This window comes from Glycine max, chromosome 20 (assembly GCF_000004515.6).
Source record: "Glycine max cultivar Williams 82 chromosome 20, Glycine_max_v4.0, whole genome shotgun sequence".
Lineage (NCBI taxonomy): Eukaryota > Viridiplantae > Streptophyta > Magnoliopsida > Fabales > Fabaceae > Glycine > Glycine max.
The window spans coordinates 43,329,419-43,356,205 of NC_038256.2; the positions used below are offsets into that span (position 1 = coordinate 43,329,419).

At 32.5% G+C, this 26,787-nt stretch overlaps 2 protein-coding genes and 2 long non-coding RNA genes across 6 annotated transcripts; 3 read left to right on the forward strand and 1 right to left on the reverse strand.

The window, feature by feature from the left end:
* The first annotated feature begins 510 nt into the window (after positions 1-510).
* Positions 511-3,561, forward strand: LOC102663983 (uncharacterized). 2 transcript variants are annotated; one of them, XM_041013418.1, is made up of 3 exons: positions 584-824; positions 951-3,157; positions 3,248-3,561. In XM_041013418.1, the coding sequence occupies exon 2, from the start codon at positions 983-985 to the stop codon at positions 3,137-3,139; it is 2,157 nt and encodes a 718-aa protein (XP_040869352.1). In that variant the 5' UTR covers positions 584-824; positions 951-982; the 3' UTR covers positions 3,140-3,157; positions 3,248-3,561. The 2 variants fall into 2 exon arrangements, with proteins under 2 accessions (XP_006606322.1, XP_040869352.1); XM_006606259.4 differs by having other exon boundaries at positions 511-824; positions 951-3,561.
* A 5,298-nt stretch (positions 3,562-8,859) lies between these two features.
* On the forward strand, positions 8,860-14,419 carry LOC100817535 (WD repeat-containing protein WRAP73). Its single transcript, XM_003556271.5, has 6 exons — positions 8,860-9,244; positions 10,496-10,984; positions 11,811-12,032; positions 12,110-12,182; positions 12,749-12,856; positions 13,612-14,419. Exons 1-6 carry the CDS (start codon positions 9,128-9,130, stop codon positions 13,977-13,979), a joined length of 1,377 nt encoding a protein of 458 aa, XP_003556319.1. The 5' UTR covers positions 8,860-9,127; the 3' UTR covers positions 13,980-14,419.
* Positions 14,420-16,630: 2,211 nt separating this feature from the next.
* Positions 16,631-24,970, forward strand: LOC102664235 (uncharacterized). Of its 2 annotated transcripts, none has more exons than XR_005890346.1 (6): positions 16,631-16,978; positions 18,656-19,004; positions 19,252-21,569; positions 21,656-21,750; positions 23,010-23,164; positions 24,643-24,970. It is a non-coding gene; the product is annotated as an uncharacterized lncRNA (long non-coding RNA). The 2 variants fall into 2 exon arrangements; XR_420395.4 differs by having other exon boundaries at positions 16,636-16,978; positions 20,856-21,569.
* Positions 23,412-24,299, reverse strand: LOC121174318 (uncharacterized). Its single transcript, XR_005890347.1, has 2 exons — positions 23,897-24,299; positions 23,412-23,765 (listed from the first exon to the last, which is right to left on the reverse strand). It is a non-coding gene; the product is annotated as an uncharacterized lncRNA (long non-coding RNA).
* Positions 24,971-26,787: the final 1,817 nt, after the last annotated feature.

Below are 26,787 nucleotides of genomic sequence, written 5' to 3' on the forward strand. Positions count from 1 at the left end.
GCTTTAGAGACCAATTTTCTATTTTTTTTTGTTTTATATTACTTTTTGGAAAATTCTATTTACACCTCCCATGTATATCAGTACACCCACTTTTTAATTTTTTTGCCCATGTACCCTCAACTAGAAATTAAGGGTTAGAAGTTATTTTGAGTAATATGCTATTCTGGATAAATTTTTAAAGTTTTATTTCTTAGGTTATGTTGGTGTTTCATTTTATAGTTATTATTTAAATGTAATTAAATCATTTAATAAGTAATATTTATTTATAAAATGCAAGGAAATAATATCTTAATAATAAAGTGATAAATGAGTGGAATTCAATTTATATAATTTGAAGAATGTAAATTAACTAATCAAGCATGAAAAAAAGAAAATATTGCAGGCTATTTTACATATTTAATTGTGTAGATGGATAATATTACACATTATTTTATATAACAAGACTTATCCATATACACTATAATTTATTTAAAATCTATTCATTTTGATAATTTTTTTCAAAAATTACCCCCAAATACGTGAAAAAGCTGTTACATTCTTGCTCAACAATACATGCATGCATGCTTGTTAAAATCCAATCCAACCCAAAAATAGAAGAAATCAATAGACTCTTAAGACTTCTTTGACAACTTGTTTAGTGAAGGAGAAGGAAATATACAAAATTGTGAGTGTGTTGGGTAGAAAGGAAATAGAAAGCAAGTTGTGGCATACAGCAACTGCATTTCAATTTCCTTATCGTTGCTCTCCAATACTAAAAACAGCAAGTTGTGGGGGCGTTGCTTGAAAAAATAGTAAAGCACAAAAACTACGTACGTTGCTCAACGGTAAGACGAAGACTAATGTTTCTTTCACTAATCAAATGATTATTATTTAATTGCGTATTAGTCCCCATTCGATCATTTCCTTAATATGTATGCAAATTGATCGTGATTTACATATATGTTTTGCAGTTGTTAGTAGTTTGATACTTTCAAGAGAAATAATGACAAATGATATTATTCGGGGTCTGATCACAAAAGTAATCTGGAATGTATTGGAACTCAGATGCGTGGTTTTATTGAGTTTCTTCTTGCAAGTATTCCTTATATTTTTTGGCAACAGAAGAAAGTACATAGCCAATACATGGCTACATGTCTGTGTCTGGTTGACCTATCTGTTGGCAGATTTGGTTGCTACCTTTGCGCTGGGCAAGCTTTCCAGAGACATAAATCCTTCAACAGACCCCAATTTCGTAATCTGGGTACCCTTCCTTCTTGTGCATCTCGGTGGCCCTGACACAATCACTGCCTACGGCCTCGAGGATAATGAGCTATGGCTACGACACTTGCTTGGGTTATTCTCCCAGCTTGCAGTAGCAAGTTATGTTGTTTACAGTTCATGGAATGGCAACAACCTTAACTATGTTACCATTCCAGTTATGGTGGTAGGAATAATCAAATATGGTGAGAGGACTTGGTCCTTGTGGTTGGGAAGCAGCAAGAAGTTCAGAAAATCCATTCTCCCTCCTCCAGACGCTGGACCAAATTATGCCAAATTCATGGATAACTACACTGCAAAAGAAGCTGAAGGATATAAAGTTGAATTGAAGGGGGAATGGGAATCTACGCCCATACTATTGGATCACCCACCAGGGACAATAGCAAATGAAAGTGTACCAGATGCTTTGCTTTTACAGGATGGATTCTATTTCCTTGAAATTTTCGAGTGCCTATTTGCAGATCTCATCCTTAGCATTCAAGACCACCGAAGCAGCCAACATTTCTTTCAGAACAGATCATGGGAACATGCGTATAAAGTAATTGAGGTTGAGCTTGGATTGATGTATGATAAGCTATATACAAAGGCAGTGGTAACATACTCTCGCCCCCTTGGCCTTGTCCTCAAATTTGTGACCTTTTCCTGCACCCTCTTTGCATTTATTGCATTTTATTGTCTGATAGATAAAGCACACATAGATTATGACCAAATTATTACTTTGGTGCTTTTCGCTGGGGCTATTTTTCTTGAGATATACGCGGTCATTGTTTTACTTTGTTCAAGTCAGACCATGCATTGGTTAAGCAGCAAGCATAAGAGTAGGAAAGTGGATCTTCTCTACAAGGCCATCGCATGTTTTCAAAGGTGTTTTCAACTCTCTCACACTAAGAGGTGGTCTAATCTTATGACACAATTCAATCTCATTAGTTTCTGCTTGAAAGATGAGCCAGTCAAATGCATCAACGTCCAGAAATTTCTTGGCGTCTATGAGTTTTTCGAGAAGTCTTACTACCAACACACACATGCTGTCCAGGAGGAATTAAAAAAACTCATCTTTGAACAGATTTTGGACAAGTCTTGGGATGCAAAAGACACCAAAGCATGTAAAACATTATGTGCTCTCAGGGGTGATCGAGTTCTTCACAAACGGAAATGCCGTTTCATTGACTGGAGCACTGAGGTAGAGTTCGATCAAAGCCTTCTGCTTTGGCATATTGCTACTGATCTTTGTTACTATTCAGATAAATCAAAATCAGATGAATCAGATGAATCAGATGAAAATTGTATGTTATGGCTTTGGCATATTGCTACAGATCTTTGCTGTGAATCAGAATCAGATGAATCAGAGGCAAATTGTGCTGCCTGGCTCCAAAATTATAAAATAAGCAAATTCTTGTCAGATTATATGTTATATCTTCTTGTGGAATGTCCTTTTATGTTGCCCAACGGAATAGGGCAGATCAGATTTGAGGACACGTGTGCGGAGGCCAGTGAAATTTTGCAAGAAAGGAAGTACATTTCACAAAGAGATAAAGTTTGCCAAGTGATACTTCGAGTGAATACAGATGTTCTACCATCAAAGGTTAAAGGAGATAGAAGCAAGTCTGTGCTCTTTGATGCACGTAGGCTTGCTAAATCGTTACAGTCTTTAGAAACGAAAAGGAATTGGTCGAAAGAAGAGAAATGGGAAATGATAAGTCATGTTTGGGTGGAGATGCTGTGTTATGCAGCAAGCCAGTGTAGAGGGCTTCATCATGCCAAGCAGCTAAGCCGAGGAGGTGAGTTGCTCACACATGTCTGGCTGTTAATGGCTCATTTGGGTATAACTGAACAGTTTCAGATTTCACAAGGTCACGCAAGGGCAAAGTTGATTGTGAGCTAAAGTTGTATTGGTGAATATGTATGGTTGAAGTTTTTGTCACTTCCATTATTGTGCTCACTTTAGATTTCCTATGCCTTTCCTCTAACTCAAAACATTTTTTAAATCCAGTGTGTTTCAAGGTCTTAAAAGACGGTCTTGAGGTTTTTGTGGCGTGTCCAGACTACATGATCGAGTTGTGTTCTAATAATATAATAGTTTGTACTCTTTGTGCTTAATTTATTCAACAATGATGGTACTGTATAATGACGCACAATATTTTCCAGTAGTGTGCTTTAGCTTGTACTTTGTGTTCAGCTTCATCCCGCATGACACTGTATAATGGTGCAATAATTATTGATTTGTGACTGCATGCTTTGACTGTTGGAGGTTTTGAGCTTATTAAACCTCTCATGAAATGTGATTTAGCCTTGGTTTTGGTTGTAGAGAAATTGGAGGGGAGGGGAGGATGATTTTTTTGCTTGTTTAATTTTAGTGTAATTGACGTAATTTTAGTTTTACCAATTAGGTCTTTTAGGAAATGTGAGATTTTAGATTTCAATTGCATCAATTAGCCATCCAAATATTGTAACTGGGAAATTTTAGTCTTTAGATATCATAATTATGTAATTTTAGTCTAAAAAATATTTTTAATCATAAAATTATGAAATTTGAGAAATTAAAATCACATAATTGTCACCAGTCACCGGGGAATAACATCAAACAATTGAATTGAATTACGGAATATTAAAATCGCACATTCTACTATTTAAGGGATCCAATTAATACAATGGAAACCTAGGAATTAAAATGACATAATTATAATATTTGAGGAACTAAAAGTGTAATTAAGCTAATTTTTGTTTTTGTTGTTGTTTAGTATGTAAGAGAGAGGAAGAGAGGAAATAATTTTAAAAATAGTGAAATTCATTGTATTATAAATTATAAATTATTTTACAACTTTATTTTATAAATCTAATAAATGTTTTGTTGAAACTATTTTTTATTTTATAAAAATTATAAATATGCTACTGAAGTAATGCTATTTGATAATTTTTTTACAATTTAATATGAATTCATGTTTTTTTCAATACTTATTATTAATAAAGTATTTCTTAAGTATTTTATTGATTTCTATCAGGTACTCCTTGTACCTGTTAGAATTTTTTTAATAGATTTCGTTTTTTTTTCTCTGTTAAAAAAAATAAATTATTTCTTAAATACTATTCAACAAGTCTAGCTTCCTATAATCGCGAGATGCTATTCAACAAGTCTTTCACATTGTTTTAATACAGCAACAACAAAAAAAAAAATACATTGACTTATGATATATGGAGGAAAAATCCACCCAGATTAATTTAGGTTAAAACTTCAATAAGCGTTTATTAGCCATGTATTTTGAATGTAAATATTATTTGCCAATCAACATAAATCATCCTTACTATATAATTTTTAAATTAATTATTATAAAAATTAATAAATTTATCATATATAATTATTTGTGATTGAATAAGTGTGTAAAAAATTTTAAACGATAAATATAAATATATATATATATATATATATATATATATATATATATATATATATATATATTATTCATCATATCAAATATCAATTAAAGAAATGACATTTATTTCAATTAAGTGGTTATATTTTGGCTCAATATGTTTAGGTGGTATATGCACAATATCTGCAACCCTAAAATGTGGATCTAGCACACAGTCATTCAAAATTTAGGGTAGATAAAACAATACAAAGAAAAAAGTGGTATTACTTTTTATGCATGGTTAATTGATTATATTCTGTTACATCTAATTACTAAGAAAATATAGCAACATAGGATTAGTTTTGAAGCTGTAACCTTAGATTTGCTGTAGCAATCAAAAACTAAATTGACCATATATCTGCAATGTGATTTTCTGAACTTTTTGTCCAGTAATATAAACTGGACTTCTATGAACTATTTCTTATTGGCATATATGGATAGGGTTGAATGGTTTTGGGTTTCTAGAATATAAGTTGCATTGTGGCAAATATTTTGTTAACCCAAATCATCTTGAATGAATTCTAATGGATTACATATATGAAATTAAACGCATTAAGGTCTAATTGATATAAGAAAACTATCCAGAAAAGCAGAGAAACTAAGCATAGAAGAAACTTTTTCTAAAATGGGTTATTTTGTCAAATACTTATTTTCAATGGTTTGTACAGAAAACAGTGAAAACATCAAAAATCCTATTTTTATAAATATTTTGGAAACAGGAAGCAAAATGAAAATAAGTTTTTGGTAATTATCTATGAAAACAAGAAATGAAAATAGAAAATGTTTGGACCGGACTATTGATAACTTAATTCAAATTCAATAACAACTGTGAATATAAGTCACTGGGAACATTTGATGTTGCAGGTTTCAGAATTCTACAATGATTATTTCTCAATTTTGCAGAACCATCACACATTTGAGAAGTCTGTAAAAATATACAACTAGGAAAGGTCTGTATCATCTCAATTGATCAGAATATAATACCTTATGGCAGTGACACTTGCAGTGTTATGAAGGTGATCACAGAAGTGTAGAGTAGAGATACTGTCAATCTTCTCAAGAGGAATGTCTCAATTTTATAGATTTATAGCTTACGGGATAAGTATATAGCCTTCATCTGTCTTTTTTGGTGGTTAAAACTCATTCTCAATCTCTCGTCTTGTAGATTGAGTTTTAATTCATTTGTAAATGATAAATAAAATTTTGGGTTGGATTTTGTATATAAAATTCTATTACTAGCTTTTGCATTTGTATCTATTGGAGACGTATCGTAAGATCAGGAAGTATATATTTCTGTTGGTTCTTAATAAATGTAATTTTTCTTTTTCTTTTTCTGACCTTAAACTTAGATTAGAGATATTGGTTTATGTAAAAAAAATATTTAATAAATTATATCAAATACAACTTATTGAAGTAAGTTTCATATTTATTAATATTGAAAAAAAGAAAAAGGAAAAAATTATTAACGTAGATTTATAACTATAAGCATTAAAGGTGTAAGTCTACTTTTATGATACATAATCATAATAGTGTTGTGACCGACTTCACATTCACATCCATACGATCTAAAGCAAAAAACATTATGATCATTTTTTTTTCTTTTCATTTTTTGGCCATGGATATTTTAATATAAAAATTATAAAATATATGTAATCAATCATTAGAAAAATAATTTAAACAAAAAATGTAGAGTTACAAATGTTGGTCTAATTTAAAATTAAAGTTATGTTACTTTGATTATATTATATAAATTCAATTAATTTTATATAAATTAAAAAGAAATAATTTATTTTTCAACAATATTCAATATCAACAGACTTATAAGTTATTAAAAGGAGAGAAATATATTATAAAATGTCGCATAAACATTAAAAAATATTATATCGCTAACATAAAGTATATTTCCTATAAAAAAAACATAAAGTATATTATTCTATATTTTTAATTTATTTCTGTCAAAAAAACATATTTTTATTTATTTTAAATGTATTATTAGGGTCAAAAAATTTATTGTTAAAGTAATAAAATAAAATATTTTTGTTTGAAACTAGTTATTATTTTTCAGAGAAAACATTAACCGTTCAAATCAATAAATACTATATCGACTCTTCAATTTAGGATTGCAAACTCAAGTGGTTAGAGACGTCTTCAATTGATGCCTTAAAAGGAAACTCGCACAAACTTGACTTATTTTTATTGGGAGAAAAAGGTCAAAAGAAGACAACTGTGTAAATTCTTGAAGAGTGATAAGAAGGCTGGATGGACTAATCCAATAGAAGTCAAGATGCTAAAAATAAAAACAATTATAATAATCTTCTTTTCTAAGTTTCTAAATATTGTGTTTTATGATTGCAATTGAATAGTTTTTTTTTTATTGATTTAGATAATTTATTTTGAAATGTTTTTTTATATCATATTTCATGAATGACTTTTTCATCGTATTACAAAAAAGACTTTAATACGATGAATATAAACAAATATGTCACAAATAATGTTTTAGACATAAGAGAAGTGACTCTATAATAATAATAAATAAAAAACTCATGTTGAAGGAGATAAGACATGTACTTGAGATGTATTTGAACCTTATCTCAATAGGTAAGTTTGATAAGACTTGGATGATAAATTGGTGTAAGCAAATAAAAACTAGGTCAATGGGACATGGTTGTTGCTCATTATAAGAAATAAGGTTTTTTGTACATTATGCACAAGAAGATATGTTTTTGTGTGTGTTGTGGACTTGAACCTAATCCCTTATGACCATTGTGACAAGACATTATCATAGGGGCCAAAACTCTCGGTTATCTAGAAGATATGTTGATGGGAGATTAATGTTATTCAAGACATAAGTAAAGAATCATGACATAGACGATTGAGCTGTGATTGACCATTTTGAATGATTTTTATAAACAAAGTATTAATAGGTATCCTTCAAAACAAGTTACTAACACAAATCTTTTTTGACCATTGATAAATCAAAATTACATACTATTTGACCAATAGATGATACATGTCAAAATAATATCATTTGACGTTTTTTTTTTAACTACTAGTCAAATTATTACCTTTGACTAATCAATGGTAAAAAGAAATCTATATCGATAAATTATCTTGAAAGAGATTTATATTGATATTTTATTTATAAAAATAATCCAAAATATTCAATCATTGAGCCACATAAGTGATAAGGGATTGGAGGTTCTCACAAAAGTTCAACTTTCAAGCATAAAGGAGTTGATGCTTGAATCTTGTAAAAATTGTTAAAAGAAAAATAACATATCTTTTAAAGGGTTTAATAACAGATTCAATTGGCATATTTAAACAATATTTACATTTTTTTTAAAGTCATGCGAAAATATGACAGCTTTTTCTTGAGAAGATATTTTTATACAAGGAATTAAACAAAACAAAATATGTTTAAGAAGCATAGGAAATTAAATAAAAGTCCAAAAACATGCTTAAAAATGTTTTAATATTAGAAAATGTGTTCATTATTATTTTTTATAATAAATATTATTTCTTAATTAATAAAAAACTTCACATCACCAAATAAAATTCCAATACAAAACTACAACAGTATATAAAAAAGATAAAATTAACTTTTAGTATACCCGTTCTTTAATTTATTTTATCTTTTAATTACTTTTTTAAGTTGAAATATTTTTGAACTATTGATAGTCATACATGAATATTTCAAAGTTCTGAAATTTATTTAAAATACTCTTAAATACAAACGGGCATAAAAATCAAATTTTGACTGCATATTATTTTTTTAACAAAACTACATACTTACATGTCAATCATATCACCACACACTAATACCTTTAAATTATAAATACTACTATTGTAAACTTACAATACATCATAGCTATCTGAAATTTTATAAAATTTCACAAACTTTTCAACTTTAATTTTCTTCTTCAAGAAGTGTTATATTATAAATTATTTAATTTTATTTTATAAAAAAAATAGGACATAACATCATCTATCATTCTCTACTTATGAATAAAAAAATGTGTCAGGACAAACACACCTTTTAATACACTACTTCAAATATCCTCTAAATTCTCATCCTTTCTCATATTAAAAACTAGATTTATTTTAAAAAATATTTTTTTTTATATTAGTTTATTTGATTGAATTTGAATTATCCGTTCAAACATTACATGGGATGGGTGAGGCAAAAGAAGAAACAAAAAGCATCACACCAAATGAATTTATGATTTAACGGTACTAGTACCTTATTTTGTAATGCATAAAACGATTTGAAAATCTTGTCTGTCTCACTCTCAGGAATTTATGCAACAAGACAACGAGACAGGGTTCCCACTTCCAGATCTACTTACTACGTTTCTCTGTTCTGTCACTCATCATTCTGATAGTTTAACTCCTTTTTGTGTAAAGTTTAAAACTTGAAGCAAAACCAACCACCCCATTTGCCATTTGGTGATAAAAATCGATCAATGGAGTTCACTGAATCTTACAAGCAAACGGGTCCCTGTTGTTTCTCTCCCAACGCTCGCTTCATTGCCGTTGCTGTTGATTATCGTCTCGTCATTCGGGAGACCGTTTCTTTCAAGGTTTCGTTTTTTTGATACCCTTCTTCAATTTTCATTTTTGTTTTGTTTTGTGGGTCCCATTGAGTGCACTCTTTCGAGTTTTGAGTTTATGGGACTTAGATTTTTTGGGACACCCATGTTTGTGATTTGTGTTGGGGATTTAAGCTTTTAGGAAGAACATGGGAGTCATGGCTAGGCAACGGGATCTGGGTTTTCTTTGTTGTTTCTTCTTTTTCCATACATGACAAATAAAATCTTTTAGGTTATTTTGCATATGCATATTTCTGAGGAATTAGAAAGTTGTGGTGTAAATGGGGTTTATTTAGAGAGTTGAAGCTTGATGGTTCTTTGTTAGATACTTAGGTTTGTAGGAAAATAAAATGGGGGTGATATCCATTGGAGCATGATGATTTCTGTAGCTAAAGAGGCTGAAATTTTGACTTGGAAGGTGGAACTCAACTAGACACTAGCTTTCATGAAAGTTGATGTTTTAGATTTTTAGTACAGGTAACAGAATTGTTATAGGTACATGAGGGAGTTTATGGTAGTAAAGTAAATTGCAACTTCAAGTGAATGAAGTCTCGGAAAATTCAGGCTTAGGAACAGATAGACTAAATTTGACTGGGAGACGATAATTCCACAGGTTGTGAACATTGCATTGTGATGGCTCAGGCTCATTGAATCCAAATTCCAAGATGGAATGAATGAATTGCAGGTCTGAATTGGGGGGGGGGGGGGGGGGGGAGCTTTGTGCTAATAAACCAGTAGGATTAAATAATGTTTATTGAAGTTTAAACGTTAACTCAGAACACATATGGTATGTAATATATCCTTTGCAGTTTGAGGAATAAAATTTTCAAACTTCCAAAACCATAAACCCTCGGCTCGTTATGAAATCAATCACCTTGATTATTATTATGTCTTACTCTACTTCACCGTTGTTTCTCATATGATCTTTTTATACCAACTTATAATTTTGAGTGTATATGATGCTGTTTCTTCTTTCTTGACTTGATCACTTCATGGAAAATAGTACAAGCTCGTTCTTGATATATGCTGGCTGTTTGATGGTGAATGATGTATATTAAAAAATATGAGTAATAAGACAGTCAGAGTATATTTGGGACTATACTCTAGGTTTTGATGAGATTTATGTTAATTATATACTTCGGTGTCATGCACATATTCCATCTGACTCATTGATTAAGCTGCTTATTTCCAATTATCTGCCTCTAGTTCATGGTTTGCACCAATTCTTTTTGGCTTATGCAGGTTGTGCAGTTGTTTTCATGCTTAGACAAGATTAGCTATATTGAATGGGCCCTTGATTCTGAATATATTCTTTGCGGTCTCTACAAAAAGCCGATGATACAGGCTTGGTCACTGACCCAGCCAGAATGGACATGCAAGATAGATGAAGGACCTGCTGGAATTGCATATGCGAGGTGGAGCCCAGATAGCCGCCACATACTCACCACATCAGATTTCCAGTTGCGTTTAATTGTTTGGTCATTGTTAAATACAGCTTGTGTGCATTTACAGTGGCCAAAGCATCCTTCCAAAGGAGTTTCTTTCACAAGAGATGGGAAATTTGCAGCAATATGCACAAGGCGTGATTGCAAGGACTATATAAATCTGTTATCTTGTCACACATGGGAAATCATGGGCAATTTTGCAGTCGACACTCTAGACTTGGCTGATATCGAATGGTCACCTGATGATAGTGCTATAGTGATATGGGATTCACCACTTGATTACAAGGTAACTTCGTTCTATATATGGAAAGTCTTTATAAGATTGCACCCACCAGCTTAATGTTTTAGGGTAACTGGTTCCATGAAATGGTACTAGAGGCTTTTTGCCCAAGAAGTTACAAGGTCAATTCTTAGTGCCCCCATTCTCTTTGAATTTTTTAGCACAAGGTAGTAGGAGCCTTGTCCTATATAGCTTCAAAGACAAAAGTGCTTCAAAAACTATTCCATCACTTCCTTGACCTGATAAGCTCTTAGGATGACTAGTTTACATTGAAAAAATTATCAAGTCCACTAATTAATAACTATTGTTAAGATCTCACATCATCAAAGCATACGACCCAAGTCCGTATAGTACTTCAATAACCTTCCTTGAGGTATTTTTTAAAGTTGAGTTAGGCATATTTTTTGCCCTCTCTCCGATCCCAGATGCAGTCCAACCCCCGTATCTGATTTTAGATATAATCTGGCCCCATTTCATCCAAGCCAGAATGCAGATTTGACTCTGCACACTTCATACTCTTGTTTCCAAACTCAAGTTGGTTCTCAGTCCCACTGCACCCACTTAAGTTTGACAGGGGATGTTATTGTAATTAATGCAGTCAAATATTTGCATAATCTTCATCATTAAAGCACATGCATTTGATAATCAAAGTTCCATGCATGTCATATATCACATTACACAATATTACAATTCATGTGTTTTCTATATCTATGTATGTGTTGCTTCTAGTCTGTTGCTTTTGTATTACTCGCTGGTTATGCTATAAATTATTGTTGGAAATTTATGCTGTATTTACAATTGCCTAAAACTTAGTCATTTATGTTTGATATAGGTTCTAATATATTCTCCAGACGGAAGGTGCCTTTTCAAGTATCAAGCATATGAAAGTGGATTAGGAGTTAAAAGTGTGTCCTGGTCTCCTTGTGGTCAGTTTCTGGCTGTGGGCAGCTATGACCAGATGCTGCGGGTCCTGAATCACCTAACTTGGAAGACATTTGCAGAGCTAATGCACCCATCTACAGTCCGTGGTCCTTGTTATGCTGCTGTTTTCAAAGTACTCCTTTTAGACACTTCCCCTGTTGATGGTATCACAGATTGAGAAATTTATTTACCTTATCCCTGAAATTTCAGGAAGTAGATGAGCCACTACAACTTGATATGTCTGAACTATGTTTGAGCAATGATTTTTCCCAAGGGCATGATGGTAAGCACAATTGTTGTGGGAACCAACTCTTTTTCTTTGGCCATTGTTTATGCGGCTTGCAAATTGGTTTTCTGTACTTGAATGTTTCTGTAATTTGTGAAGAGTGAAGACCAACTCCTTCCCATGAACAAGCCAGTTACTCATTCCCATGAACAAGCCAGTTACTCATTTCATTAGCCATTGGATTTTTTCTTTCATTATTTTCTTCCTCGTTGCTATAGATGATTTAAAAGTATAAAATCATTCTTGTATGTTTACCAAACAAATTAAGCTTTGGGTGACATGATATTAGAGTCTCTATGAGCAAGTGGTCTAGAGTTGGATCCTTGTTTTACTCATCCTTCTAATAAAAGTTGGAGTTCATCACAAGGTTGTTAGATAGGCATGTGCTCTGTGCATTGTCCACAATTTAAACCCAAAGGCCTTCTGCACGAGGGGTGTGTTATAAAATGAAAGTATGAAACCATTTATCTGCCTTTACCTAACAACTTAAGCTTTTTGGATAGTTAGTTCATGATACTCATTCTTTTGTTTTGTTTCTTTCTTATTTTTCTTTCTGCAAGCAGATTCTCCTGAAGAACCATTTAGAGTCAGGTATGAGGTTATGGAAGTTCCTATCAATTTACCATTCCAAAAGCCTCCTGCTGAGAAACCTAACCCCAAACAAGGAATTGGTAAGCTACACGTCTCTAATTTTCAAATGCCATAAATTTTGAGCTTTCTTGTTACATAATTTAATAATGACATAGAAGCAAAGGCTAGGGTTCTCAATTCCATTATTTGTGCAGTAAATAGGAAGAAATGGAATTTCTTGATTTGGAAATGATTTTCTGATCTGCATGATTTTTGGGTTGCCTAAGTATTAGTGTGAAGCAGAAACATGTCAATAAAGCCAAAGTTTGTAGCTTGAACTAGTGATTAACTTCCCAAGGGCCTGAGTATATCAGGTTGTGAACTAATCAAGTGATGGAAAAACAACCTTTCACGTTTTAGTGAATACTTTGTAAATCTCCATTGGATAGTATCACATCATCATAATATTATTCAGTTTCTATCTTAACATGGTCTCGAGGCAGTGCCATCCACCATGACTTGTAACAGTTTCTTGGTTTATACATTTGGAATCTTTGCCCAACTCAAAAATATATACTAGAGACTACTTTATTATTCTTTCTCTGCAGACAGGAGTCATAAGTTATTGCTATCTTTGGATTGTATCCTTTATTAGTTCTTCATATTCTTTATTGATGATGCTTTGGTGTCTGCAGTATCCCATCAGTTTCCTTTCAATTGTAGTTTACTGAACAGACCGAACCATCTGGTTGTCTTTGGACTCATCGAATGTCTTCTGTTGTTGGTTTTGCATGATAGCTTTTGGAAAAAGCTATAATTAAAGGTTCCTGTATGACTCAACTCATTTTTATTGAAGGTATTTTGTCATGGAGCAATGATAGCCAATACATATGTACTCGTAATGATAGTATGCCCACAGTACTTTGGATATGGGATATTCGACATCTTGAGCTTGCTGCAATCTTAGTGCATAAGGATCCTATCAGAGCAGCAGCTTGGGACCCGGCATGCACACGCCTTGTTCTTTGCACCGGAAGCACTCACTTGTATATGTGGACCCCATCTGGTGCCTATTGTGTTCATGTTCCTCTACCGCAGTTTACTATAACAGATCTGAAATGGAATTCTGATGGCAGTTGTCTACTTCTTAAGGACAAGGAGTCATTCTGCTGTGCTGCTGTACCCTTGTTGCCAGAATCTAGTGAGTACAGCTCTGATGATTGACGATCACAAGGGAATGAAACAAAATGGTGTTAAATATGAATGACCCTGTATTTCTGTGCATCTGGTAGACAAGATTCCAAGGTTTATGATCATACAAAATCCTGCTGGTGTAAAGGGTGTGTTTGGATGGAGTATATTAAGAAGGGAAAGTAATTTTCAAGAGAAAAAAAAGGCTTGGTTGTTATTGTTGCCTCCAGTAGCAAGAGAAAAATGTATGGTGGTTATTGTTTTTTATCAAGCATTTTGAGGAGGAGCAATGGAGCAAAGCTATGTAGGAGCTCTAGGGAAAATTCAATGGCCATCCCGGCCATTGTTGTAGCAGCATAGATTAAATTGAATATTAAACAGCATTCTTTCCTGTTTGATTTTTAAGGTGTAATGCTGTTGATTGGAATGCCATCTATTTATCTATCTATGATATTTTTAAACTTAAATGGGAAGTAATGCAATTGCCTCGTCAATTTCCTTCTATGCTTAAGCAATTTTTAACCATTAATAAGCTCCTCCTTCTCTGACTTTTCAACAGCCTTCTGTCATATTTAATGTAATTCAATATAGTTTTTGTATTGTTTTGGTCGCCCGTGGATCGACCTATAACTTAAGTCTTTTCATACTCACACATTCAAAGTTGAATGACTGCATATGGTTCAACAAAATACAAATTAATGCCTAGATTTTTTTAACTTAACAAAAGTGTGTCTCTAGTAAAAATTTTAACATTGATTTGGATTATGATTTATTATTTTTTAGTTCCTAGGATCTTGAATTTTCATTGGGTTCCTAATCTAAATTTTGACTAATCAAAGTGTTAGAACTTTTTTTCTTTCTGTTACCACTTTTTTTTAATTGCCATTAATATTTTTTTAAACACTGTCACATTAATTTTTAGTATTATGATAAAAGAAAATAGTAAAGTATCAAATTAGTCTCTCACTTTTGGAGACGCTGTCAATTTGGTCCCTGAGATTTAAAAAATGTCAAAATGATCATTGACTTTACATTCTGTGTTTGTCACGTTAGTTCTTGTCGTTAGTAGTCTCTTAAATGTGTGATGTGGCACGTTAAGTGCCACCTGGACGCACACGTGTAACTTTCACATCAGTTTCTTCTACTTGTCACATAAGGAGAGACTAAATTGACATTAAAGATACTAAAATGGCATAATTTAGGTGATCATCTTTTTCCTATTCACCCCTAAAGCCTCTCTCATTCATTATTGGAACACACACATCACACATTTACTATCGGTGTAAGGAGACTACTAACGGCAGTGACTAATGTGACAAACGAAATGTAAAGTCGATGATCATTTTGATATTTTTTAAATCTGAGGGACCAAATTGACAGCGCCTTCAAAAGTGAGGGGGACTAATTTGGTACTTTACTCTAAAAGAAAATGTTAGTTTTTATTATTATTTTATGATTGGTCATTTAAAGATAGGTCACAACATGTGAAGAATATGTTTTCGGCCATGGAAGTCACGGGTCACTAGCTTTTTAAAATAGAAAGGCCATTTTCATTTTGTTTGTATAAAAAAAATTAAAAAGGTCATTTCATTTTGGACAAAAATACCAAATTGGATCCTTTTTATAATTTTTTTTTATCAAAATTGGTCTGTTTTGTAATTATTTACTTTATGGGTCTTTTTTTTTACTACAACGCGCCTATCCAAGGAGCATGTTTCACGAGAAGCTGACACGTGGCATGACGTGACTAGGTGACAGGGGTGGTGGGATAAGGGGAGGAAGTGGTGGCCTGCCAGGCACGACCACTAGTGGTGGCCAGCCTGACACTTCCTTCTTCCCTATAAAATTTCTCTTCCTCCGTTTTATTTGCGCTACGAAATCGTTAAAATAAATTAACATCAACAAATTACTCAAAATAAATTAAATTACTGTCAGAACAAATTACTACTTCGCACACTCATGATGCAAAATAATCGGCATTTATTTTTAACGTCTATGTAAATTTTGGCTATTAAAAAAATATACCAACATCAATAATTATGAGCTTAACTAATAATAATAATAATGTGGTGAACATAAAAACTACTACAATAAATAATTGTTGTCATCAACAAACAAATATAACATATATAAACACAACATAATTATAACCAAAAATTAAATTATTAAGTTACAAAAAATTACTATTTATCACAAAAAAATATAAACAAAATTATTATTTCATTTTATAGTCTGTGTCAATTTGTTTATGCACCTACAAAATATAATCATTATTATCATCAACAGAATAAATATTAAATAATGTTATAATATATCGAAGATAAAAAATATTTACTAGTTTTGAGCAAAATTTCTGACAATAATTTAATTTATTTTGAGTAATTTGTTGATGTTAATTTATTTTAATGATTTCATAGTGCAAATGAAACCGAAGACTAAGGGTTTTATAGGAAAGAAGGAAGTGCTCGACAGGCTACCACTAGTAAGCAGACCACCACCTTCCTTGTCACCTAGTCACGTCATGTCACGTGTCAGCTTCTCCTGAAACGCGCTCATCGAATAATAGGTACGTTGTAGTAAAAAAAGAGATCCATAGAATAAATAATTACAAAACAGACCGATTTAGTAAAAAATTTATAAAAATGACCTAATTTGATATTTTTGCCTTCATTTTGTCCTTATTTGTTGTCAACTAACTCAAAACATAATCCAAATACAAATGAGCGAGGCTTATTTGTTCATTCATTCAATATCTGGTGCAAAGTTTCAGTATTTCCCAAAAAAACAGTTATGGATCTCTCCGTTTCTTTCTCCAAAACCCGTCCTCCTCCGTTCTCTCCCTCTTTCTGCCGTCCAATCACTCCGCAACTGCTGCGATTCTCCCGAAACTCCGGAACCTTTCGCCGCCGTTGATTTCCCGCCAAAACAAGCTCGCGGTCACAGCCATTCAGGTTTCGGATCTATCCGAGAATTACGACGATTCTGTCCTCGAAGACGTTCCGCACCTCACCGACTTCCTTCCCAATTTGCCGGTACCACTCCGTTTCTTATCGTTTTCAATCTGTTTCCATGATTGTGATTTTGTGGACAAGCACGTAAGACATAAAAAAATGTAGAAATTGTAATAAATGACATGATTATATGATTTATTTTATGTAAATTCTATTTTTCGTTTTGTAGATAAAAATATATGAGAAATTAAATTATGCAATGAGAGTGTAAAATAACAGTTCACAATTTATAATTATGATAATTACTTTAAAAGTTGATATTTGTGATGAGATTGCACCACCATTAAACTCTAAATATATTATTATGTAATTATAATTTTTGATATTTCAATTAAACTTATTTTCATCCACTGTCAATGCAAAGATTTTACACTTTGAATTGTAAACCAATCATAAATCACCCTATAACTTTTGAAATCATACATAACAATTTATATTTTAAACTTAAAAAAATCTATGATTAGATTTAATTGTAAAAACTTTTATATTGTAACATGGACTATTTTATCTCAAAATAAATTATAATTTTTTATATTTTTTTCCAAAGATAAAGTAGACATACTTTTATCCATGGAGATTAAACTGAGTTAGTTAGATAAGGGTGCATGAATTGTTGTAAATTCTTGACATTGTCTTTAATTCTTATTGATAAAACAAAAATGTTGTGAAGAGTGAAGTCTACTGCAGCAGAAATCGGACTATCATATGCATGTTTTTTTCAAATAAAATAAATGCATATAACTTCCAGTAAAATTGTGGCTTATTGAAAGAAAAAATACAGATTAATCTATCAACATATAACAACCTCGTAAATTAATCTATCAAACATATAGAGAGGATAACAAAAGCTTGGGGGAGTGGGTTAAAATCACAATCTGTTTGCAATGGAGTAATGCTGCTGAATAATATTGTACACTTTATAATTTACCAAGAATTGGAAAAAGAATAAATTCTGAATTGATGACTACACAATCATAACATTACATAACAGAAAAAATCCCTCATCAGATAATGTCTATAGAAGTTTTAGGTTAGAACATATTCATATGTCCTTTACATTCATATAACATATTCAGGACTCAAGGGGTAGCCATCATACATTATTTTGAGGCACTTTGAATGGCTAGCTTGAGGCAAAAAGGCAATCATGACCTATAGCATTATTACTTTTTCAGTTTTTTGTTTTTTTTAGAAACACAGTATTCCTAAACCCTTTTGGTTTAGTGTCCTGATGACTGAATAGTGCATGTTCATTGAATCAAGTGCATTTCATTGAAAAACTCATTTCTTTTAGTTAAACTTAGTTCATCAATTATATTGGAAAGTGATTTTGACAATTATCTTTTTTTTTTTCTTAAACTAAGAATTTCTCAAGAAAGATAGGAGAGATACAATGCAAGATGATAAAAAATCATAAAAAATGTAGGTTTTCTTTCTTTTTCTTGCTTTGTTCTGCTACCATGTAAAGACTGAAACTTAATATTTCTTGTGTATGTATATCACGGGAAGAGTGTTTGGTATTTTTATTTATGATATATACTAATTCTTTTACTTGAGTGAAATTTAGTAATTGTAGCTAGTCGTTTATATATGAACACTGTCTACTTTCAATGGCATTCTTTATATTTATTACAATAGTATATACTTGGACAGAGTAAGCATTTTTTTTTGTTATTACTTGTTTGTGTTTGGCTCCAGGTGATAGACAAATCTTTTGGATTTAATACTGCTGTGGAAGAAGCCCACATAGCCATTAACGCTGCACATGGGGAGGTTGAAAATGTTGAAAATGGAGTTGGAATTGTCGAGCTGATGCTGATGGGCAGATACAATGCTAAACAATATTTTCTTCTCTTTTTGTATTGCAATTCTAATTTTCTAAATAATTTTATTCAATGAAATGATAAAAAATGGGAGCTTTTTCCTATGAATGAAATATTGGTATCCGATCTTTAAGCATCCTATTTCTCTTTTCAGAGATATACTTTACAAGCTTGCGTATGCAGGTTTCATTGCAATGTATGCAACATTGGCAAGTCGAGATGTGGTAAGGCATTTTCCCTATCTCAGAATTTATCAGTAGTTATGACGTTTGGTGAACTGATTCTTTTAGTAGTGTAAAATTTGTATTTCTCTTACTGTTTCTTTTTGCCATGTCACAAATTAGTCTAATGGACCATAAGCTGGAGGACTTGTAAAATAAAGAGATATTTATGAAAAGTGTACCCTATCTAGAGCTCACTGGTCTTATCCCATGGCTTTTGACCCCTCTCCTTCATCCTCTGCCATTTCAGGCTTCGCCGCTAAACTCTCATCCTCTGTTGTACGGAGATCTTCACTCTTCTGTTCTAGTGATAAATCCGATAATTTTTTCTTATCAAATCACAGAAGTTAGATAAGAATTTTCTCTTGTGACGTCAACAAATTGAACCAGTCATCAAGACTCATCGCCTTCATTACTTTGTGTTTGCTCCTCAAATTCCTTCTTGATTTCTCACCGAACAAGAATTGCATCAACCCTGAGTATCTTGTGTGGAAACGAACAGGATCAAATACTTCTTGCTTGGCTATCTTCCCTTTTGATAACTGCTAAATAATTATATTCTGATAATAGAAAATGAAGTAAAATTATCTTTAAAATAATTATTTAGCAGTTATTTGCACTTAAATGTTAAAGAATTGATGTTTCGTGGAATCTTGGCTGCAAATATAAAAATTGGAGGTGTTATAAGTAAAAAATGGGAAATAACGAAGAAAAAAAGAAGAAATTAGAAAAGGCCCAGCCCAGCCTCTCGCTTAGCGCACAGCTCACGCTAGCGAGACAGACGACACACGCGCTAAGCGAGGCGTTAAGCACGAGAGTCAGAACTTGCGCTCACCGCGCAGCACGCGCTAAGCGCGTGCGACAGAAACAGAACGCGCTAAGCGCACATCACGCGCTAAACGTGCGATCCAATAGAAGCTGCGCGCGCTAAGCGAGAGGAGCTGCACGTGCTAAGCGAGAGGAGCTCGCTAAGCGCACGATCTTAACGCGCTAAGCGAGGAATCTCGTGCTAAGCGAGCCTACGAAAGTCCAAAGCTCACTTCAACATCTATAAATCGAGAGTCTGGTCAAGGGGAAACGACATACTGAGTCTCAGAACACTCTCACTACTACCTAAAGTCTGAGAACTCTTTCTCTCCTTTCTTTTATCATCTTTATCCCTCTCTTTCCTTCACCCCAGCCTTCATGATCATGAGTGGCTAAACCCCCTAGTTAGGGTCTGACAGACCTAAAAGAGAGTAACTTCTAATTAAGGTCTAAAGAAAGTATGCATGAATCAGTTTTAAGGATTAGACACTCGGAACAGGATAACTTTTAATAGAATCACAAGAAAAGATTTTATAAAAAAATCATTACTAGACATAGAATGATAATTTTATGTCCATGCATTTATGCGAACATCTAAAATTTTGACTTCATGCATTTTATTTGTTGAATCTGTTCAAATGGATTTGAGAGATAGATAAATAAAATAGGCTTGTCTGAGGAATTAGGGGCAAGTAAATGAATAGATGTGGGTAGAATAGATACAATTGAATTGATAAAGAAAAATCTTAAACTCATACATTTTAAGCAAAAAGGCATGCTAGGTCTTAACACTTGCATTTCATTGAATTTCCTTTCTTAATTGTTCTTTTTTTAATTCTCTTGCTTTTTATTACTCACTTATTGTTTCCTATTCTTTCTTCTATCCCTTTCTCTATTAATTCTTCACTTATAAATTGAAAAATATTCATGATAAGTACAATACAAAATCTTTATGAAATTCGACACTCGAACTTCCGAGATTTTATTATTTAGACATTTGGTACACTTGTCAAACTCCTAACATCTTTCCACCTCCAAACTTTGTAGGGTTCTTGGTTGTGTTGATGAATACCAAATTTGGGACAAAATCCATCCCTATTTTCATCATTAAACTCCAACAAACGCACGGCAGTTGCATTCTGAGTTACGCCATTCTTCTCTCGTCAATAGCCCCATGAACAAATTCCTGCTTCGAATCAAAGCCCTAGTTGATTTGCTCTACTCTGTTGGAGATCCAGTTTTGCCAAAGGAGAATTTGGGTGCTACTCTCTAAGGTTTACCTCAAGAGTTTGACTCTGTAATTCCTTTGATTGAAAGTCACAGTGATGAAATTACTATCGAAGAGGTTGAAGGCCTCATTGTTGCTCAGGAACTGCGATTGCAGAAATATTTCAAGAAAACCTCATCAGACTCTACCTTCTCTGGATCTCTATCAATTTGACACAATCTGTTTCTCAGATCCCTACCACTTCTTTTGATCAAAACAGAACATCAATTTTCCTCTGATCAGAATCAATCTTCGCCATTTACTTAATATTGTGGTTCTGGTTGGAGGCTGTTTTGGCCATGGTAGGGGCCGTGGCGGTTGGGGTTCTGTTCACTGACATGTGCACTTCAAGTTTGGGCACACTGCTTTTGTTACGTGCTGGAAACTGAAAGCTGAACTTCGAGGGTCAGCACCTCCAGAAGAAGAAGAAGAAAACTAAGGGAGAAAGGAAATTTTGCTATTTTCATTCATGCCTGATTTGGTTATTTACATAGGTATTTATAGAACTCTTGCTAACAGAATGGGATTGGATTACATGCAAGAATATTCTGCACTAACAGAATTTGTCGTATTTGTCTAGCTATAGGAGACAATTCCAAATCAAGCTAGATACGATATTGGTGCTGCTGATGCTGAAGATGAAATCCCGAGCTGTCCTCATGCCTAATCCTTCAGGTACTTAGGTCTTGTAGTTTTCCTTTTGGGCTTTCCTGCTACTTGCACCCCTGCTTGCACCTTTGGTTCTTTCTCCTTGAGTATGTCTTCTGCTGCTCCTTATCACTTCCCTAACAGCTTTCATGAGTTTCCCACAAATCTTTTACATTTATTTTAATTACACAAGATCACCTTAATGACGGTTTCCTACCACTAAGGCACTACCATTAGCTTAACCAGTTAGTCTTTTTGTAAGAAGTCTCATATGTTATTGAGGAGGAGATCTAAATATTTTTGAATTTTACATTCTATTGTATCATATCAAAAGGAAATTTAGAACTTAGTTACTTCTAAAAGATTAGACAAAGAAAAGGTATAGAGAGTTATGCTAGGATATACATCATCCTGGCTCCTGTGGAGTTGGCTCTGATGATCAACACTTACATTAGTCATAAAGAGCTGGAATCTGCTTCAATTGGACAATTTTATTCATCTAACGGGATATACATTTCATCAACGCATGGACATAAAAAAAAGTTTACATTTATTCATTTAATTCAGCGAACTATAAGAGTAGTATGACTTTATATTGGAAAAAATCAAAGTCCCATATTAGTTAGGTCAAGATAAAATATATAAATATGGGACAATCCTTACTATATAAGTTAGTTTTTGGGGTTGAGTTAGACTCAAATCTACATTCTAAGGTGGTATCGGAGCTTATCCTAGATTCATTCAAAAGGTCACCTGCCATGTTATCCACATACCAAACCCAAAAGTAAATTAGGTTCAAACTCACATTTTAAGACTTTAAATCTTGATCCTCTATGTATGATTTATATGGCTTACATTTATTCCTCTCACTCATAAAAATGACTCTCACTAGATATGCTCTCTATATATGTATGCCTGTGTCATAATAAATTTGTTATTTGATATGAAAAATAAATTAATATATTTTCTAATAATAGATATTACATTTTTTATGTAACCTTCTAAAAGTCAAAAACATTGTAATTGAATTGATATTATTCTAATCTGAGAAGTTCAATAGGTTAGAGATTAAAAATAATTAGTTTAATATGAGAATTTAATATTTTAAACATGCTGATGTGGGTCATAACATGATAGTTTATATTTGTAAAATTTTGAAATCAGTTAGAGTAGTTCTTCACTACTTTTATTTAAAATCAAATAATGATGGGGGCAGCTTGTTACTTCTCTATTCAAATCTTGAATTTTGTTGTTTTTATTTTTATTATAAAACTTTATTTTCATAGATCCAACATACATGATTCGGGCTATTGCAAGTAATGCCTCGGACAACATTTACTGCACTCTTCTTGCTCATGGTGCTGTTCATGGAGCTATGGCTGGATATACTGGCTTCACAGTCGGGCCTGTGAACAGTAAACAGGCTTATATCCCAATTGCCGTGAGTGGTTCATTCCATTAGCTCATTTTTATATTCAATTCACGTAAATTACTTTTATTGCTAAAAATTATGCTGCGCTTAACAATTTTAGTATTTTGTGGTTGTTTTGTTTTAATTATTTTCTGATACATTTTTGTATTTTTTTTAACCACCTTTAGATTTTTCTAACTCAAATATCTTCTGTAGGTTATTAGTTTTTACAGATTACAATTCAATAGAAAACCTTCCTAGACTAAAACAGCAAGGATTGTGGAATAGAATAATAGTATATATGAAATATCTTTTGAATTTAGCCATAGAATGAATTCCATGACTTCCAGACTTAGCATTCATTCTCATCATTCAAAAGGCTAACTGTTCCAAATGCACGAGCTGCACCCCTGTTAGAATAAGCCTTGTAGTAGTTTTGATTCTTATTGTTGAAGAAGCTTTCCTAATGTCCACCTGGATTCTCCGCTAACTGTTCCAAATGCACGAGCTGCACCCCTGTTAGAATAAGCCTTGTAGTAGTTTTGATTCTTATTGTTGAAGAAGCTTTCCTAATGCCCACCTGGATTCTCCTCTAACAACCTGCTATGTTTTCTTTCCATTTGGCAATCTTCTACACAAGCAAAAAATATATATATTTTCTTTTATTCTGATATGCATCGAGGAAAATACCATAAATGAGTCTTTTGAAGAGACTCTCTTTTATTGGAAAAAAAAAACTGAACTGATCTAACTAGGACTAACCATTTAGAAAAGTTAGATAGTAGATGACTGAAGAGAAGAAAGCTTGCCTGCCAGCCAGGCACAAAAATCAAGATGATTTTTTTTTCTTGAAAAAAAATCCCAGGAGGTTGATAAAATTTCTTGAATTTGAACTCTGGAAATAGACTCACCACGAAATCCACTTCCTCCATCTGACACTACAGCATCATTATCAAGAAAACTGAAGCTCTTTTTAGTTCCATTACAAACACCATCTGAGACTTTTCAAGATTAAGTTGAATCTGGCTATCAACTTTTATAACATACTCCATTTTTCTTTTCTTATTATAACTGGATATCTTAAGTGGAAAGACATTGATAGTTTGATGATAATTGTTCTATATATAACTACTTTCTCTTAAGTGTGTATGATTTATTGGAAGGACTATCTTGGCACTTCACTATTATGGGAAATAATTATTGGCCTTTCACTCATTTAGAGGAGGGATCTAGTTATTTCAAGAATAATTTTAAAAAAGTTACTCTTCATCTTAATCATTGATTTTCTTGAAATCGAATGGTTAAGATTAGTTACTTACTATAATTATTAGATTTCAAGAAAATGAATGATGAAGATGTGAAATCATTCTAAAGAATTATTTTTGGAGTAAGTTAATTCCTTCTCGTTTAGGTAACTGGAAATTATGTCTTGTTTCTCAATCTCATATGTTATGCTTTTATTTGTTTTTCCTCGCATTATGATCTGATCATCGAACATCTTGTTGCAGTGTGTGATGGAGAAACAAAATAAGGTCAAGCTGACTGATAGGATGTGGGCTAGACTTCTTGCATCGACGAATCAACCAAGTTTCGTTGCCTATGATCAAGAAAGAGTCGAGAAAGATATAAATAACATGAATATTACCTCTCAAACTAGATTTAATAGGTATTTTGATTGATTGATGCGAATTGATTAGTCAGAGAATGGATTATCATTTAGCATATGGGGGCTGATAGTACCCATTCATTTATTTGTATTTTATTAATTGGGCAGTTGACATGTTGAATGAAAATCAGAATTTAATAAATTTATATACCAGCATGATAGTTCCACTACACGATACGCCCACACTCAATCTGTACACTTTACGCGCCTAGAATGTGTTTATTTACATATTAAAAAAATGGTTAAAAACTGTTTTAAAGAGCTTCATATTAGCATTTGCATTTGCATTTAGTGAGCAAGCATAGCATGATTTTGCTATATTGTTTTCGTGTACTTGATGAAATCAATTTTTTTTTTTTATGTATTTCGTGTGCTTCTGTTTTATTTATTTTTAAAATGCTCTAAATGGCTAAATATGGAAATATCATGCTATGGTTATCGTACTTCTCTGAACGACTTAAGGCTTCATCTGCCTTAATCTAACTGCTTTGAAATGGTTTTCAGCATGGATTTAGACTAGTCTTTGGATGATGCATTAACATATGGTGCATGATACTGCCTTTTTTTTTTTTTCTTTTTTCTTTTTTCTTTTTTGTATTTCTTAATAGGGAAGTTGACATGTTGAAATAGCCTCTTTGCTTATGGTGACACGGCTGCAGCCACAGACATAAATGAAACTAGAATACATATAACAATATCAATGTCTTACGTCAGTCTTGTGTTTAAAAAGTGAAATTCCACATTTACTTGCTTATAAATTCTGTTTTAATAAAATTAGAGAAAATAAATTATACAATTCATAATATAAAATAATTTTATATTGTCATCTAATCATAACTAAGTGATAAATTTATTGACTTTTATGATAACTACTTTAAAAGTTATATCAACAATGATTTATAATTGGATACAACAACAACAACAACAACGCCTTATCCCACTAGGTGGGGTCGGCTACATGGATCAACTTCCGCCATAAGAAATATACTGAATCAATTCAATTGTAACTTCAAATATGGAATTCAAATCTATAAAATAAGAAATGATATTCTAAATCATCTAACTTATTTTTATTTCTCGAATGGAGATATCTATAAATCAGGATCTTAATGCATATAGATACAAATGGTCCAATGGAAGCAATAATTTTCAGAAATATTTGGATTATTTTATTATTGTGCATGATCATTAAAATCATAACGGAAAATAAAAAAGTGATTTAGAGGAAATGAGACAATCTTGGCTTGTGTCTACTAACTGTTATACTAGTTGCAGCGACATTTGCACAAAACTAAATTATATCTGTACCAAACAGGAAAATAAAAAAACTTTATTTGTCAATTGTATTAGAGATAAGATCTATGACTTCTATTCTGCTTTGCTTGTTTTGGCTAAACCACTGCGCAAGTGTATGGACTATACATCTGCCTACGAGGGTGCTTTGATGTGATTTGTTTAAAATATCAAAATTAATGTCCTTAAATGTTTTGATACAAGTTGAAAGATGAGTGTCCAAATGTATTAATCATATCATTAAAGCAGCAGCCTTTTTTCTAGCTTGCAATGCAATGTATACTAATCAGCAAGATACATACCAAAAACAACTTGCTGACTCTTGGCATTGCAAGTTGCCAAGTTTCTTGTCCCTATTTGTTTACTTGATTTATTTTCCCTTGTAGAAAACAGCTGTAATGCTAGCTGCCAATGACCAAGTTGAGTATCTAACTAATAATGATTTTGTTGCTTCAATGTGGGTTACCACAGAAGACTATTTAATTTGGATAAGATTATGTACGTTTAGTGTGACAACCGTGTATTAAGGACTCCATTCCCATCAACTAGACACACGTAACTAGATAATCAATTCCGATGTATCTTGTCGAAAAAATTAGTTCAGTTGTTAAGGATCAGACTTATATCTTACTAAGACATGAATTTGAATCTCACTGACGATTTTAAAGACCTTCTTGGTGGCTGATATGTAAAT